At 43.5% G+C, this 15041-nt stretch overlaps 1 protein-coding gene across 5 annotated transcripts in view; it reads left to right on the forward strand.

The window, feature by feature from the left end:
* Positions 1–15041, forward strand: part of LOC138966436 (sperm flagellar protein 2-like) — a 99881-nt gene that overhangs the window by 29427 nt on the left and 55413 nt on the right. For all 5 annotated transcript variants that reach the window (XM_070338674.1, XM_070338677.1, XM_070338676.1 and 2 more), the window contains 8 exons: positions 966–1153; positions 1874–2036; positions 2752–2868; positions 3230–3332; positions 5558–5646; positions 12120–12159; positions 13756–13854; positions 14376–14539. In XM_070338674.1, the coding sequence (XP_070194775.1) occupies positions 966–1153; positions 1874–2036; positions 2752–2868; positions 3230–3332; positions 5558–5646; positions 12120–12159; positions 13756–13854; positions 14376–14539 (963 nt within the window). The remainder of the gene's footprint in view (positions 1–965; positions 1154–1873; positions 2037–2751; positions 2869–3229; positions 3333–5557; positions 5647–12119; positions 12160–13755; positions 13855–14375; positions 14540–15041) is intronic.

Below are 15041 nucleotides of genomic sequence, written 5' to 3' on the forward strand. Positions count from 1 at the left end.
AGTTCTCATCTCTAAGTCAGACTTCGCAGGGCCTTACTGTGTAGTTTTATTTCAAGGACTTTGAAGACGCTCTCAGCAGAGAGTCTGTAAGTTATCATCTCTTCTGATCTTTTCGTCAGATCTCGATAGTTACGCTGTGACAAATTTCATACTTAAAATTTGTCCTCAGGGCCTTACTGTGTAGTTTTATTTCAAGGACTTTGAAGACGCTCTTAATTGAGCGGCTGTAAGTTCTGATCTCTTCATCAGACTTCTCAGGGCCAGAGTGGTACAGAGTGGTGCCATAAGTCATGCATATCGGAAAATGTGAATTAAGAGGGTCGCCCAAAAGAAAAATTGATAAATCGTTTACTTGCCTCAGGCCTTTTCACTTCAGTGATGGTAATGGCATTGTGTACATAACTGTCTATTTATGCATTTCACATTTTTTTCAAATGTTAGTAAATAGCTTAGGTTTGTTATGTCGGAAGTTACGTTTTCCTGTTAAGGCCAAAAAAAAAAAATTGTCTGTTTCTGGTCACCCGACCGACCCTAAATTTCGGCGCCGACCCTAAACTTTTTTTTTCCAAACTCAAAATTTTTTTTTTTTTTTTTGGTGGTAAAGGACAGGGTGAGAAAATGAACAACAAAAAGTGTGAAAACGAAAGTCCGCTGACGATTTGTAAATGTGTTGAGTGTCTTGTCTCTATGTATAGTGAATCCAGTCTCTTTGCGCGATTTTTAAAGTTAGTTTTATTGGTCTACATTTGGGGTAAAAATTTTTTTTAAAAAAAAACAAAAAAAAATCTCTACCTACCGACCCTATTTTTTTTAGCCATGTTACCAGAAACAGACATTTTTTTTTTGTGGCCTAATGTAAAGAATTGTGATGCCTTTGTTTTGCTTGCATTTTTAATGCTTTTTCTGACTTGCTCTGTGATTTCATGTTAATTCTAACCTGAAATTGTTTTCATGGCAACCAACAGGTGCTGGCCAGACTGCACAAGGAGGAGTACCGAGAGGAGATTGAAGCAGAGCAGGAACGTCATGCCACCATTGCCGCCCAGAGAGCGGAGGAGCAATATCGCCGTGAATACGACTCTTGCTACGACATTGTCTGTCAGATTGTCGACTTTTCCTGCAAGGTGGCAGAGTATCGTCAGCTGACAGAAAAGTGAGTGGTTTTCTGATATTTTATGGCTGTTATATTTTTCCATGACTTTAATGACAAACCACAACGATTACATAAAGCAAGATGTCTCCTTTTGACCCACCCCTCCAAAATTAGATCTCTGATTTCAAAATAGAAACAAAGTTGGAGAAAAAGTCATAATGCCAGCAAATTGAAAAATGATGTCACTAATTCTGCATGTCTCCCGAGGAACTCAGAATGATTTTCAAGAATGCAGTTTGTTTCGATTACTTCGTCATGCCAGCATTAGAAAATCCTTTGTAAGGTCACCGCTAGGCTATGCACGTCTTGGTATCATATCTCATTAATTCATAATGTATGTTGTGATGGTTTACACACTGTTCAATCGGCAACCAAGTGATCTATGATCATGAGCTCCGGTGTGCATACAATTGGAGCAAAAGGCTATCATATTGAGCGGAAACTACACGTAATGCACATCAGAGATCTTTTTTTCAATGTGGCTTATGAGCGCCTGACACAAGTTATCTGTGGCAAGATTTGCCAGATTGTTTTTAAAAGGCCGCAGCTCTTGGGCATTCTGTAAAAGCCCAGTCATACTTATTTCTGAACATCGTCTACTCTTAATACCGAAGGACAGTGAAGCATTTCTTTGTACACAAAGTATTCAATCAGTTGACAGTTTTTTTTATATAGTCAGCAATGAATGTCAGGCTTTAACTAAGGTGTTTTTCCTTGCAGTCTGCTGCCACCCAAGCTGATGCGAGACTGGACGGCACTGTTTGTCAGTGGCTGCCCCTTGTTCGAGACGGAGCTAGTTGATACAGGGGAGCCTACTCCAGAACAGATCTTGGAGGAGGAGCGGCAGATGCTATTGGACGAGGGAGATTTTATGGAGTACAAGGTCTGTAGTGTCCTTGTGGTCTTAGTAGCTTTGCCATTGCATTTCTGTGTGTGGGTCTTAGTAGCTTTGCCATTGCATTTCTGTGTGTGGGTCTTAGTAGCTTTGCCATTGCATTTCTGTGTGTGGGTCTTAGTAGCTTTGCCATTGCATTTCTGTGTGTGGGTCTTAGTAGCTTTGCCATTGCATTTCTGTGTGTGGGTCTTAGTAGCTTTGCCATTGCATTTCTGTGTGTGGGTCTTAGTAGCTTTGCCATTGCATTTCTGTGTGTGGGTCTTAGTAGCTTTGCCATTGCATTTCTGTGTGTGGGTCTTGATGTGTGTTTTGTGCATAATGCTCTTAAGACAAATGTCGCCAATGTTTTTACAGAGTGACGTTAAGTAAACGATTTTATCGTCAGCATTGCTTTGGCCATGCGATAGGTGGATCATTCTTCTTCAAATAAACAAATCAGCCACTGGCATGCTCTTGGATGTATCAAGGAATTTCTGACTTCTCTGGGTTTACATAGCATGAGGTCTTCGTCGGGTGAAGTTGGATGAAACAGATGAAGATTTGATGATAAAAATGTTCTATTGACTTCCTTTCTCATAAGTCTTTTCCTTATTTCTGTATCGAAAACAAGTAAAGTCTCTTAACACTTATGCCATGAAAGTAAAATTAACAGTGTATCCTTAGACTATTGTTTAGATTTTAAATATTTTGTTATGAATGACAGAACATGATAGGAGAATGGCAGCCTCCGGAGGTGGTTGAGATTGCGGCACCACCACGAAGCAATCCAGTCGTGGGGCACATCATCCATCGTCTCTACAACATTGTTCATCCTCCAACGGTATGTTAAACTTTGGTCGATTTTTCTACTAGTGTTCAGCCACAATGTAATTTCTCTTTTGGAGATAATGAAGTATTGTTGTATTGTATTGTATTGTATTGTATTGTATTACTCTCTGCATGTGAACAAATCCAACCTTTACTGTCTTCATAAAGAAAGGTAAAGCTACAATTGCAAACATTTCCAGATATTGTTGTTCTCGTTGGAAAAAAGTTACAAAAATGTTTAGTAATTACAGACTGTATTGTTTTTCAGGAATTAAAGGTAAGTTTCTGATTTAGCGTTCAGAGGTTTGTTTTGCTGCTCACATTTATTCTGCATAAAAGAAAGATGTCTCGACTAGCTCATTTGTGATTTTCAGCCTCCACCTCCACCACCGGAGTTCCCTCCCTTCCCTATTCGTGCCTGTGTGGTGGGCAAGGTGTTTTCTGGGAAGACAACTGCGGTGCGGAAGTTGGCAGATGGTATGATGACCATTTTAACTGTGTATACAATGGAACCCACCTTTTAAGATTTTAAAAAATCTGAGAAAATCAGGCCTTAAAAAAGGGGGAGTCTTAAAAAGGAGGGAAGTACACAGAGCTAATGCACAAAAAATCAGAAAAAGCAAAGTCTTAAAATGGAGGGAAGTTCACAGAGCTAATGCACAGAAAATCAGAAAAAGCAAAGTCTTAAAATGGAGGGAAGTTCACAGAGCTAATGCACAGAAAATCAGAAAAAGCAAAGTCTTAAAAAGGAGGGAAGTACACAGAGCTAATGCACAGAAAATCAGAAAAAGCAAAGTCTTATAAAGGAGGGAAGTACACAGAGCTAATGCACAGAAAATCAGAAAAAGCAAAGTCTTAAAAAGGAGGGAAGTACACAGAGCTAATGCACAGAAAATCAGAAAAAGCAAAGTCTTAAAATGGAGGGAAGTACACAGAGCTAATGCACAGAAAATCAGAAAAAGCAAAGTCTTAAAATGGAGGGAAGTACACAGAGCTAATGCACAAAAAATCAGAAAAAGCAAAGTCTTAAAATGGAGGGAAGTTCACAGAGCTAATGCACAGAAAATCAGAAAAAGCAAAGTCTTAAAAAGGAGGGAAGTACACAGAGCTAATGCACAGAAAATCAGAAAAAGCAAAGTCTTAAAATGGAGGGAAGTACACAGAGCTAATGCACAGAAAATCAGAAAAAGCAAAGTCTTAAAATGGAGGGAAGTACACAGAGCTAATGCACAGAAAATCAGAAAAAGCAAAGTCTTAAAATGGAGGGAAGTACACAGAGCTAATGCACAGAAAATCAGAAAAAGCAAAGTCTTAAAATGGAGGGAAGTACACAGAGCTAATGCACAGAAAATCAGAAAAAGCAAAGTCTTAAAATGGAGGGAAGTACACAGAGCTAATGCACAGAAAATCAGAAAAAGCAAAGTCTTAAAAAGGAGGAAGTCTTGAATTGGGGGGTCTTAAAAGTGGGGTTCCACTGTATTTTAATCTGTGTGTAATCCGGTCAGCTTTAGTCTCTTGTGTATTTAGCAGTCTGAGGTTCGCAGATTGAAATAATTACGACTGGAATACGCCATCTCTGCCATGCCGCTTCATTCTCTCCGCCTGATTTGCACTTGAACTCTCAGCCGTTGTCTGTGACCCTGTCTGTAAGTAAATGTATTATTTCAAAGTTAATGTAATTGTCTTGGAAACATCTTTCATTTAAAATTTCATTCTGTAGAATGACGATAAGCAGCAATAATTATGATTAACAGCTATTGTGTTTTCAGCATAGCAATAGGGTCCGATATTTAGACGAGACAAGTATGATGCCGACGAGTCGAAGACGAGTCGCATTATACTTGTTCGAGTCTAAATATATAGCTGTTCTGACCTTGATTTGTTGTTCCAAACTTACAAAATAACAGTTTTTGCGTCGATGCGTTGATCTCAGGTTTTGATAGCAGCTAATCCGTACAACGCGAGCAGACGTCAGCGAAGTTTTCAGTTTGGGTGAATGGCATTTATACTTGTCTCGTCATGAAGCGAATTTTTCAACCTCAGTTATAAACGACTACATGAATGTTAGTGCCATGGGTTGTACATCAATACTTCAGAGGGGAAGTGGGGTATTTAGTGTGGAGTTACGAGATAAGAAAAGCCGAATGCGAAAGTTTGTGTCAGTCGGCAACGGCTGAGCTCACACAGGCACACAAAAACGGCTGTTCCGTTTTACTCCCCTGTTTGTACTTCATGTACATCTTTCGACTTTGGGCATTTTGTGGTGTTTAGGGACAGAAACTAATTGGTTTAGTCCTGTTTCATCGGGAAGTTAGCAGAAAAGGGTATGCTATCGACATTTGTAAAGCTGAAAAACATTCCGGAGAAGAATTTCAAGTTGTCAGTGTATGCTGTTGTCGTGGGGTACAGATGGGTAAACCGGAACCATGCGTCTTTGTTATTGCCAATATGCTTTTGGATATTGGCAAAAATGGCCGACTTCTGTAGCATTATGCTTTGATGATCGGAAGAGACCATCCAATCACAGCCCCCGAATTCCCCCACGTGTCCATCAGAATAGCTATATTAAAATATATTGATATTAAAATATGATGGCGGTAGCTGGCATACATTTATAAGTATAAACCTGGAGTCTGTTACAACAACTATGGTAGCTGCAAGGCTGTAATATTAACTTTGACACTGCCTTTGTCTTTGTTCAGATCACAGACTGGTGGTTCTGGATGCAGGCCAACTGGTCACTGAAGCAGTGGAGGCGCACAGGAAGAATGAGGTGGAGGAGATTCCACCGGTCAGTTCTTTTGAGATTCTTCACTATTGGCTGCATTTAACGGCAGTAATTAAATTACATATCTTACCCAACTCACATATAGCAATTAACTCTAGTTCAGTGCTGGTAACGCTGTACGCATCCCCTTGGTAACAAGGGAAGCCCCTCTAAAAAAAGAGTGACCAATACCCATAAGGCCATATTAATACATACTTCCGACTTCCGTATGCGCGCGCATACGCCGCCATATGCATTATTCCATACTCAGCGAGCAGTGGGACTGGTCGTGTTTTTGTACGCTCTGGCTGTGTTCAGCCATCTGTCACTTCGTCTACGGACTTGGTCACTTACCTCTTGGTATCTTCTTGCTTGTCTTATCGTCTCTACATGTTGAGGTGAGATCTTTCTGTTTTTTGCTTGTGTTTGTGGGCGTTTTTGACCTTAAATTGAACTTGTGAAATTTTCTTGTTTACAAAATTTTTCGTGAGTTGTTTTTGGTCATGGCGGTTAACGCCAAGAAGCGGCAGTCGTCTAAACGAGTAACTGCTGGTTCTCCGCCGACAAAGTAAACACCTGGGAAAGCAAAGGCTTCCGGACAGGCTTGTGTTTCGGTTCATGTACTGTCTTTGCAAAAAATATCGATGTTTTGGTCGTCATGCCTCCTACTCCGTTTTTGACGGCTAAACCTTTAGACAAGGTTTCTCCTGTGGATAAGCCCGCTTAGGCTTCCTTGGTTTATGTGTTTCCCGGTCTTGCGTCTGCGGACGTGGCGACATTGTTGCTCTCTTTAAGTTCACAGGTTTCTTCCTTGGCGGGGGAGATCGCTTCCACGCGGGCGGAGATGCGTTCGCTTCCGGTGTGACGGGGGTTTCGTCTCTTGCCAACGTTCGCCTGCGCCGTCTGCTACTGTGTCTCAGGCTGATGTTCATGCGGAATGGGATGATGGGACCACGCCTTCGCTTGTGGCCTGTGTTCCGGTTCCCGGTGGTTCACACCAGTTTAAAGGTATGTCTTCTACCCAAGTATCCGGGTTCTCCGGGGAAAGGGTAGAGCGTCTCCAAGAGAAAGTAACTCCGGGCTCTGGCTTTGTGGGTGAAAGTTCCGAAGCTGAGGCTGGCTCTGACTGCATTGGCAGCAGGTCGGTGGCGGTTAGGAACCTTGGAGAGCGAACGGAAGATTTGCGCAACCACCCGCTTCTTTAGAATGCGGTAAGGGTGTGCGTCTTCCGCTTCCGCCCGGGGGGCAGGAAGAGAACAGTATAGCTGGCTCTTTGTTTGACTATGGGAGTCAAGCAGGGGGTCAGCTTCCGGAGGGCACGGGAGTGCCAGTCGGCTGTTCAGAAGACGGTGCTTCCGCAGAGGTGGTTGCACTGAATTCAAATTGCCGTTTAGGCTGTCAAGTGCAGTGGCACTGGTGGCTTAAGCGGCTTCAAGGTACAATAGGATCTTCTGGTGCATGTTTAGGCATCCGGTTGGTTCTGATATTTGCCAATCCATGGCCGATTTTGCTAACGCTTTTGCGGCTGTGGCTTCCGGTTTCAGGATGGTTTAGCCTTCTGCCGTTAACACTGTGGTGTTGGTAGTTGGCGCTCATCAGTCTTCGGCTTTCGGTTCCGTTGTTGCGGTTCCTCTGCTGTTACTCAGGCTAAATCCACTTCCTTTTCCAGGCTTTCAGCTGGCATGGGGCAGGTGGATGGAATATCCTTTCGGAGTTCCGGCTTTTGGGAAATTCTTTCCAAACCTTTCCCTTTTGGCAAGTGTTGCTTTTTCGGGATTGGTTTCCGGCTCTCATCCTTTTGTAGATGGTTAGAATACCACTGTACAGGATGATGAGGATTTGGAAGACTAAGCTTCTGAGGCAGTTGGAGATGCCTCTTTGTTGACTTTCAGCGAAGCTGCCATCTTTGTTTACTTGGATGGCAGAGGTTACTACGCGCTTTTTCCCTGTAGGGTTAGCGGTAGCATTGTCATCTGCCTTTTCTCCTCCATCTTTTTTGGCGTGTCTTGCTCCTTCTTAGGATCAATTTGCGAACTCAATCGATGCTTTTGCCCCATCTCTGCCTTTGTTGGCATCTCAGGGGGAAGCTCATACTTCAGCTTTGCCGCGTTTTGCGCATTTTCAGCTGACCTGAGCCTTTTAAGGAAATTTTAGAACGTTATGTTCTTGGATTCTCTGTTGGGGTCGTTTGGGCTTGTGAAATTTGTTTTTTCACAATTGAGGCTCCTTTGTTACCACTTCCTTTGTGGGCAACGCTCGGCTTAGCTCCTGCGGCGGGGCTTTAGCTTGCGTCATCTGTTCAAGCAGCGCGTCACTCGCTGATCGCTATCCGTAGGCTTCGGTTTACTCCAAGCTTAAGAACGTAGTTTATTCTTTTGTTTTTTCTACGGAACCGCCACCGGGTTCCCCGGAATTGGCGAACATCCATCTGGATGTTAATAGCAAGGAGTGACTGTCTCTCTGTCAGAACAAGGATCTCCTGGCTATGTTTCATTATGGCCGCACTCCTTTACATTTACCGCTTTTTAACAAATCTTGTTTCTGCTTTCTCTCTGGATATTTTTGTGTTCCGTCAGGACGCGGACGAAGGATGTAGCTTTGCTTTTAGCCTGGGTGTAGGTCTCTTTCAAAAAGGTTTGTTCTTTTGGCGAGACTTTAATCTCTTCTTTTCTTGAAGGTTCCTCTTTGTGAGTTCGCTTCTATGCACAGGGATTCTTCTCTATCTTTAAAGCTCACTGCAGAAGGAAAGCGCACGGCAGGCCTTGGCTTTTTATTGTTTTCAAATAAAGGCTTCAGGCTCGCCGTTCTCGACTTTATCTTTTGTCTCCTTACCCTCGCGTTCGTGGCAGGGTTCTGTGTCAAATATCCACCTTTCTTCCCCCTGAGGCAAGTTAGCGGTGGGTGTTGGTAGGCACACAAAAGCTCGCTTTCTTTCACACTTGTGGCAGTTATGTCAACTGGAAGTTAGTTCTCGGTATCACTCTTCTTTTGCCTTTGTGTTTAACACAGCGGCTGGGGGGGATTAGGTTTCCCTCTTAGTGGGGGGAGACACGGGTGCCTCCCTTTTGGTTCTCTTTCATGGTTCGTTTGGTATTTCAGAGCTTCAGGGTTCTGATCTTTTTTCTAAGTCATACGTTTGTTGAGCCGTTTTTGGATCTCTTGGAGATTGTGCAAGCGGCCCTTGATAGAAGTCCTTTACTCCAGGTGTAACTGGGAGTGCAGGGCTGGAACACATTAGATGTCTAAGGCTTCTCAGCTTTGTTAGGACCCTTTGTGGTCTGTTGGGCGTTAAGCAATAGAACAAAGGGTTAGAACATGTGTTGTTTCAAGCAGACAACTCCACAGGGGGCTTTTCTCATCAAGAAAAGGGGGTCTCTCACTCCCTATCGCTTCCTCACGGAACATGAGAGGTTTTGGTGGTTTTACCATCACGAGATCTTTTTAGCAGCGAAGTACCTTCATGAGAGTCTCTATGACTGGGCGGACTCTCTAAGTCTGTCGGCCAAATGGCCACTTGGAGCAGACTCTCTTTGACCACGTGTTTTTGTTCCTTCGGGGGAATGGGAGAAATTTTCTAATATGAGTTTTTGCCTTTTGGTACTATCGCCTTTTGCTTATGTTCGTCGCCCGACTGCCGGGCATGGAAATTTATACACTTGTTTTACTTTGAGCGGCCTGCCGGTCGCACAGTATGGGCCCGTTCTTTCTGGATTGCCAGACCTCGTAAGGCTGGCAAGAGGGCTCCGGTTTTGCTCACACTCGTTTCTCACGGGTGTCTACTGTAGGGATATTTTTGAGTTGCTCGGGCTCTTCTGCCCGTCAACTCTGGACTGGTACTTGTCTTGTTGTCTGGCTTGGAACAGATGGCTTATGTTTTAACGGATAGAACTCCTCTTCTCTCGGTACAATGAAGGTGGCGAGCCACCTATTTTGGCTTTCCGTTCTTTTTCTCCCACGTCTTTGTTTAAGACATTATGTGATATCAGTTTTACTGAGACAGCTCGGTGCTAATTTTTCTCTTGGTGGCTTTATAACCAGCAAGTTTAAGAGGGCCTACTTTAGGCTTGCTGAAAGCTGATCTTCAGTCCTTTCTTGGACTTTGCTCCTAGTTTTAGGGTTTTTGTGATTGGATTCTTTGACTCTTTTACTTAACTAGCCTTGCTGATCAACACGGAAATCGGCCATGCTTACTCGGGTAGCTTCTGTGAGAAGTGGGAGTAAGTGTTTTTTCTGCTAATTTTGCTATAGACAGATTTTCGGAGAAAGACTGATCTATGGCACTTAGGTTTCTTTTGGGTTTTCTGGCATATAAGCGGAATCTGGAGTTACCAACTTTGATTCACCGTTCAAATCTTAATCACTATTTTGGCTCCCCTAGAGCCATATTTAGCCTTTTGATCTGTTCGAGTTTTGAAGATTTTTTCTGACTTGCACGGATTGCTTGAGATCATTAAATCTAAGGGCTCTTGTTCTTATCTTTCTGCTTCGTCGCCCTTTAACCTTGAACGGTTATATACGACGTTAAACACTGATTAATTTATTTAAAGGAAGAAAGAATGTCTATCAACTTTGGTAGGGGTAATGACTTGTTGAGGTCAACCTTGCCTAGATGGACTGCCACAGTGTTCAGGTATGCCTTCAAGTGGTGGCAGTAGACAGGCGGGGGGGGGGGGGGGGGGGGGGGGGGGGGGGCAGTCAGTCAGTCCTCCCCCTTCGGACAGCACGGACTCAATATTCCTTTCTTGAGCATTTTTATGGCTCTTGGAGATTCTGATGTACATTTTTGTACGGTTACAGCCCTCCACAGTTTTCCGTTAAGGACTCTGCACACTAGATCGGAATCTCAGGAACTTCTTTTTATCTCACTCGTTATGGTGCGCTTTAAAGACATCTCGAGAGTAGTGTTAGCCAATTGGGTCTCCACCATAGTTAGACAAGTTTATGTATGGTGGCAGAGTCAGGCAGGGGATGTCAGGGCAGTTTTGCCCTTTACTACAGCTAGGCCTCACGAGGCAAGAGATTGGGCTTCCACTCTAGCTGTTCTTCGGTTTGGTCTCCTGGCAGAACTGAGTTCTTGAGTCGGCTTGCTGGCTTTATTGAAAGGTTTTTCATTGATGTTTATCTCAGAGATGCCTATGCATTGAGATAGGATGTGTTTCTGGGTTACCTGCTCTGTTAGCGGCAGGACAGATTCTCAATTCCTGATTGGGTTAAGTGCCCTCCACCTATAGTAGCAATCTGCTATATGTGAGTTGGGTAAGATATGTAATTTAATTAAAAATTTTAGTAATAAATTTTCATTTGATTAATATACTTACCCAACTCACATCGTTTATTCCCTCCCGCCTCCCCGCTGTGGGGGGTGGATTTCTAAAAAAGGGGAGTGAGTTGGGCTTCGTTTGGAATGATGCATATGGCGGCGTATGCGCGCGCATACGGAAGTCGGAAGTATGTATTAATATGGCCTTATGGGTATTGGTCACTCTTTTTTTAGAGGGGCTTCCCTTGTTACCAAGGGGATGCGTGCAGCGTTACCAGCACTGAACTAGAGTTAATTGCTATATGTGAGTTGGGTAAGTATATTAATCAAATGAAAATTTATTACTAAAATTTTTAATTACAGTGTACATTAGTATCTTAAAGGTGTCATTGAACACTGTAACAATAACAACAAGAGGCGAAGCCTTCAAGGCTCACGTAAGAAATCGACAAACAGTAACACAAACTCAATCACTCCGTCACACATACACTCACACACAGTAAGCATAGGTGACACTGTGCAAGAAAGCGAGACACTAGATCTAGATCTGTTTGTCTGCATGTAGCCTACTTACAGGGACACGACTGCCAACTAGTCTCGGCCCGCTCAAAATAACAATGACCGAGACTTTCAGTAATTCCTTCGCGTGACGTCTAACCCTCTTACGCCATAATGTGACGTCTTCAAATGTTAAAGTTTCTACCACAGACACGCACGCACGCACGCACAGACAGACAAAAATTAGCATCGCATAGGCTACACTTACGTGAGCCAAAAACAACAAGCTTGGCCGGATGAAACCCCCCTGCAGGAGAAGCTGTTTGGCAACCTATTGGCCCTAAAGGAGACGGCGGCATTCGTGCGTCCCGCAGGAGTGGATGTCTAGAAGAAGCGAACAAGAAGAAAAACAAGAAAAAAAAAACACTTTCTGGTCCATTAAAATATTACATTAAAATGGAATCATTTATTTGACATACCCAGGCCTTAAACGATTCTAACTTTAACATTTCATACAAAATTATTATGAGTAGGACATTCACTGATAGGACAACAACACATTAAACACATAAGTTAAAGTTGATGTGTCAGGCTTGCACATGAGTTAATGTGCCCCCTCTCTGTAGTCCAACAATGTTGCTGATGTTTTAATTTTTTCTTAGTGTAAGAGTGTTAGATACTGTGACTGTGACAGTGTGTGTTTGCAATGTAAAGAGTGTACTGTTTCATTGTCTCACAGGAGCCAGAGGTTGTGGAGACGGAGCCTGAGCCAGCTGCATGTGAGTTGTCTCATCTTTTCTTTTATTCTTTTTACAAGTGTTTAGAGAAAAAGAAACTGAGAAAGACTGCATTAAAACCATATGTCATCACTTGTTTACTACATTTTCACAGCATTTATTGCTTCGTCCCATAATCCCCTGTTCGGCTCCTACCTTGAAGCCTACCCTATTCTTTCCTGTGTTCAAATATTTGTATATATCCCCTAAATGGCGGGGTAAAAACGGTCATACACGTAAAATTCCACTCGTGCAAAAAACACGTAGTGTACTTGGGAGTTTCAGTCCACGAACGCAGAAGAAGAAGAAGAAGTATATATCGATATCAGTCGTTCAAGTAGCATTGGAAGATGGGAAATAGTAAAAATTGCATGTAGAATCAAAATGAGGCAGAGTGCGAATGATTAGATCTGGGAAACAAAGGGATGTAAGCAAAGGATGGAAGTTGCTTGTTCATTTCAATGCTTGTTATTCTCTAAGGTGCCAGGAGACTGGTTCTGCATGACTCTCACTCATTCTTGTGGGGCGGGGATGTAGCTCAGTCGGTAGCGCGCTGGATTTGTATCCAGTTGGCCGCTGTCAGCGTGAGTTCATCCCCACGTTCGGCGAGAGATTTATTTCTCAGAGTCAACTTTGTATGCAGACTCTCCTCGGTGTCCGAACACCCCCGTGTGTACACGCAAGCACAAGACCAAGTGCGCACGAAAAAGATCCTGTAATCCATGTCAGAGTTCGGTGGGCCATGGGTTATAGAAACACGAAAATACCCAGCATACCCAGCATGCTTCCTCCGAAAGCGGCGTATGGCTGTCTAAATGGCGGGGTAAAAACGGTCATACACGTAAAAGCCGTGGGAGTTTCAGCCCATGAACAAACAAACAAACAAACTCATTCTTGTGGGACATGTTGTATATATATTTAGAGTGCTTATACGTCCCTTTGTTTCTAAGCTCTCCACAAAGAGTTTTGCAATGCAGGCTTAAGATCTGTAAACTTGCTTGTTTTGTCCCTGTGTTAGCATTGTGGTGAAGAATGAATGCTGGCATGCTGGTGAAGAGGGGACTAACTTCTATGGAGTAAATTTTAACGAGGTGATAGAGATTTTACGGTGAATGCGTATGGCATGTTGGTGAAAAGAGGACTCGCTATAGGGTGAATGTGAACAAAGTGATAGAGATGTGATAAATGACGATGAATCTGTATGAAATGTTGATGAGAAGAGGACTCATTATAGGGTGAAGGTGATAGAAATGTGATGAATGACGGTGAATCTGTGTGGCATGTTGGTGACAAGAGGACTCATTATAGGGTGAAGGTGATAGAGATGTGATGAATGACGGTGAATCTGTGTGGCATGTTGATGACAAGAGGACTCACTATAGGGTGAAGGTGATAGAGATGTGATGAATGACGGTGAATCTGTATGGCATGTTGGTGACAAGAGGACTCACTATAGGGTGAAGGTGATAGAGATGTGATGAATGACGGTGAATCTGTGTGGCATGTTGGTGACGACAAGAGAACTCACTATAGGGTGAAGGTGATAGAGATGTGATGAATGACTGTGAATCTGTGTGGCATATGGATGTGTGATAACAGCACAGGGAGAGGCAGCACCGGGACAACCCCCAATGGAAGGACAAGTTCCAGTGGAGATGACAACCGCTACTGCAGCTGATGGTGTTGGTGCTGGTGCAGGTGTGTGGTGACAGTGTTCTGCTTTTGTGTCTATGTGCTGATAGAGATGGTGGGGGAGCATTGTGTGTGTACATGTGTGTGCTTTGTCTTTGTATGTGTGTGTGCTTTGTGTGTGTGAGTTTGTGTGTGTGAGTGTGTGTGCTTTGTGTTTGTATGTGTGTGTGCTTTGTGTGTGTGAGTGTGTGTGCTTTGTGTGTGTGTGTGTGTGAGTGTGTGTGTGTGTGTGTGTGTGTGTGTTGTGTTTGTGTTTGTGTGTGTGTGTGTGTGTGTGTGTGTGTGTGGTGTGTGTGTGTGGTGTGTGTTGCTTTACTTTAAATCAGCAGCTAGACATGCTACACTCTCATATTATAAGCAAAGAAAAAGTGATGTAAAAGTAGGACTAACTTTGGTAGTAATGGAGAGGGAGGGGGGGGGGGGGGTGTTTGGCTACTGAAAAACAAGACTTCACTGTGGGTTGTTGTGGATATCATCATTGATGTGGTGCCGAAGCAAGGTGGCTTTAATTTGCTGTGAATGTTCAGATCTGGCCACAGTGCAAGAGGCAGTCAGCCCTGACAGAGCAACAGCACTCAAGACAGTGGCAGATAGTAGCAGTGCAAGCAAGCTGAGGCGGGACAGCGCAGGATCCAAGCCTAGCAGTGTGCAACGCTCCAGAGACAAGCTGAAGGATCCCAATGAACCCCAGGTAAGATTTATGGAATTTTGCTTCTTTTTTTTCCATTTCTTGTACCTATTATTCCATTGTTGGGTCGCTTCCTCCCAGTGGTAAGCTAGCAGCAACAATAGGAGCTATGCTATCCAGGTGTGTGTGCATGTGTAGGTGTAATTAGACACCTGCACACTTAATGGATAATGACAGAGGTCTTTTACCTGTCACTGTTGTGACACAGGGGTGGGATATGGATGTCATCTCTGATTTGCACAGAAATTAGACTGTCTCGGCCTGGATTTGAATTAAAAGTAGACCGTCCCGGCCTGGATTTGAACTAAAGTAGACCGTCCCGGCCTGGATTTGAACTAAAGTAGACCGTCCCAGCCTGGATTTGAATGAAACTAGACCGTCCCGGCCTGGATTTGAACTAAAGTAGAGCATCCCGGCCTGAATTTGAACTAAAGTAGACCGTCCCGACCTGGATTTGAACTAAAGTAGAGCGTCCCGACCTGGATTTGAACTAAAGTAGAGCGTC

This window comes from Littorina saxatilis, linkage group LG5, assembly GCF_037325665.1.
Source record: "Littorina saxatilis isolate snail1 linkage group LG5, US_GU_Lsax_2.0, whole genome shotgun sequence".
In the NCBI taxonomy this organism is placed as follows: Eukaryota; Metazoa; Mollusca; class Gastropoda; order Littorinimorpha; family Littorinidae; genus Littorina; species Littorina saxatilis.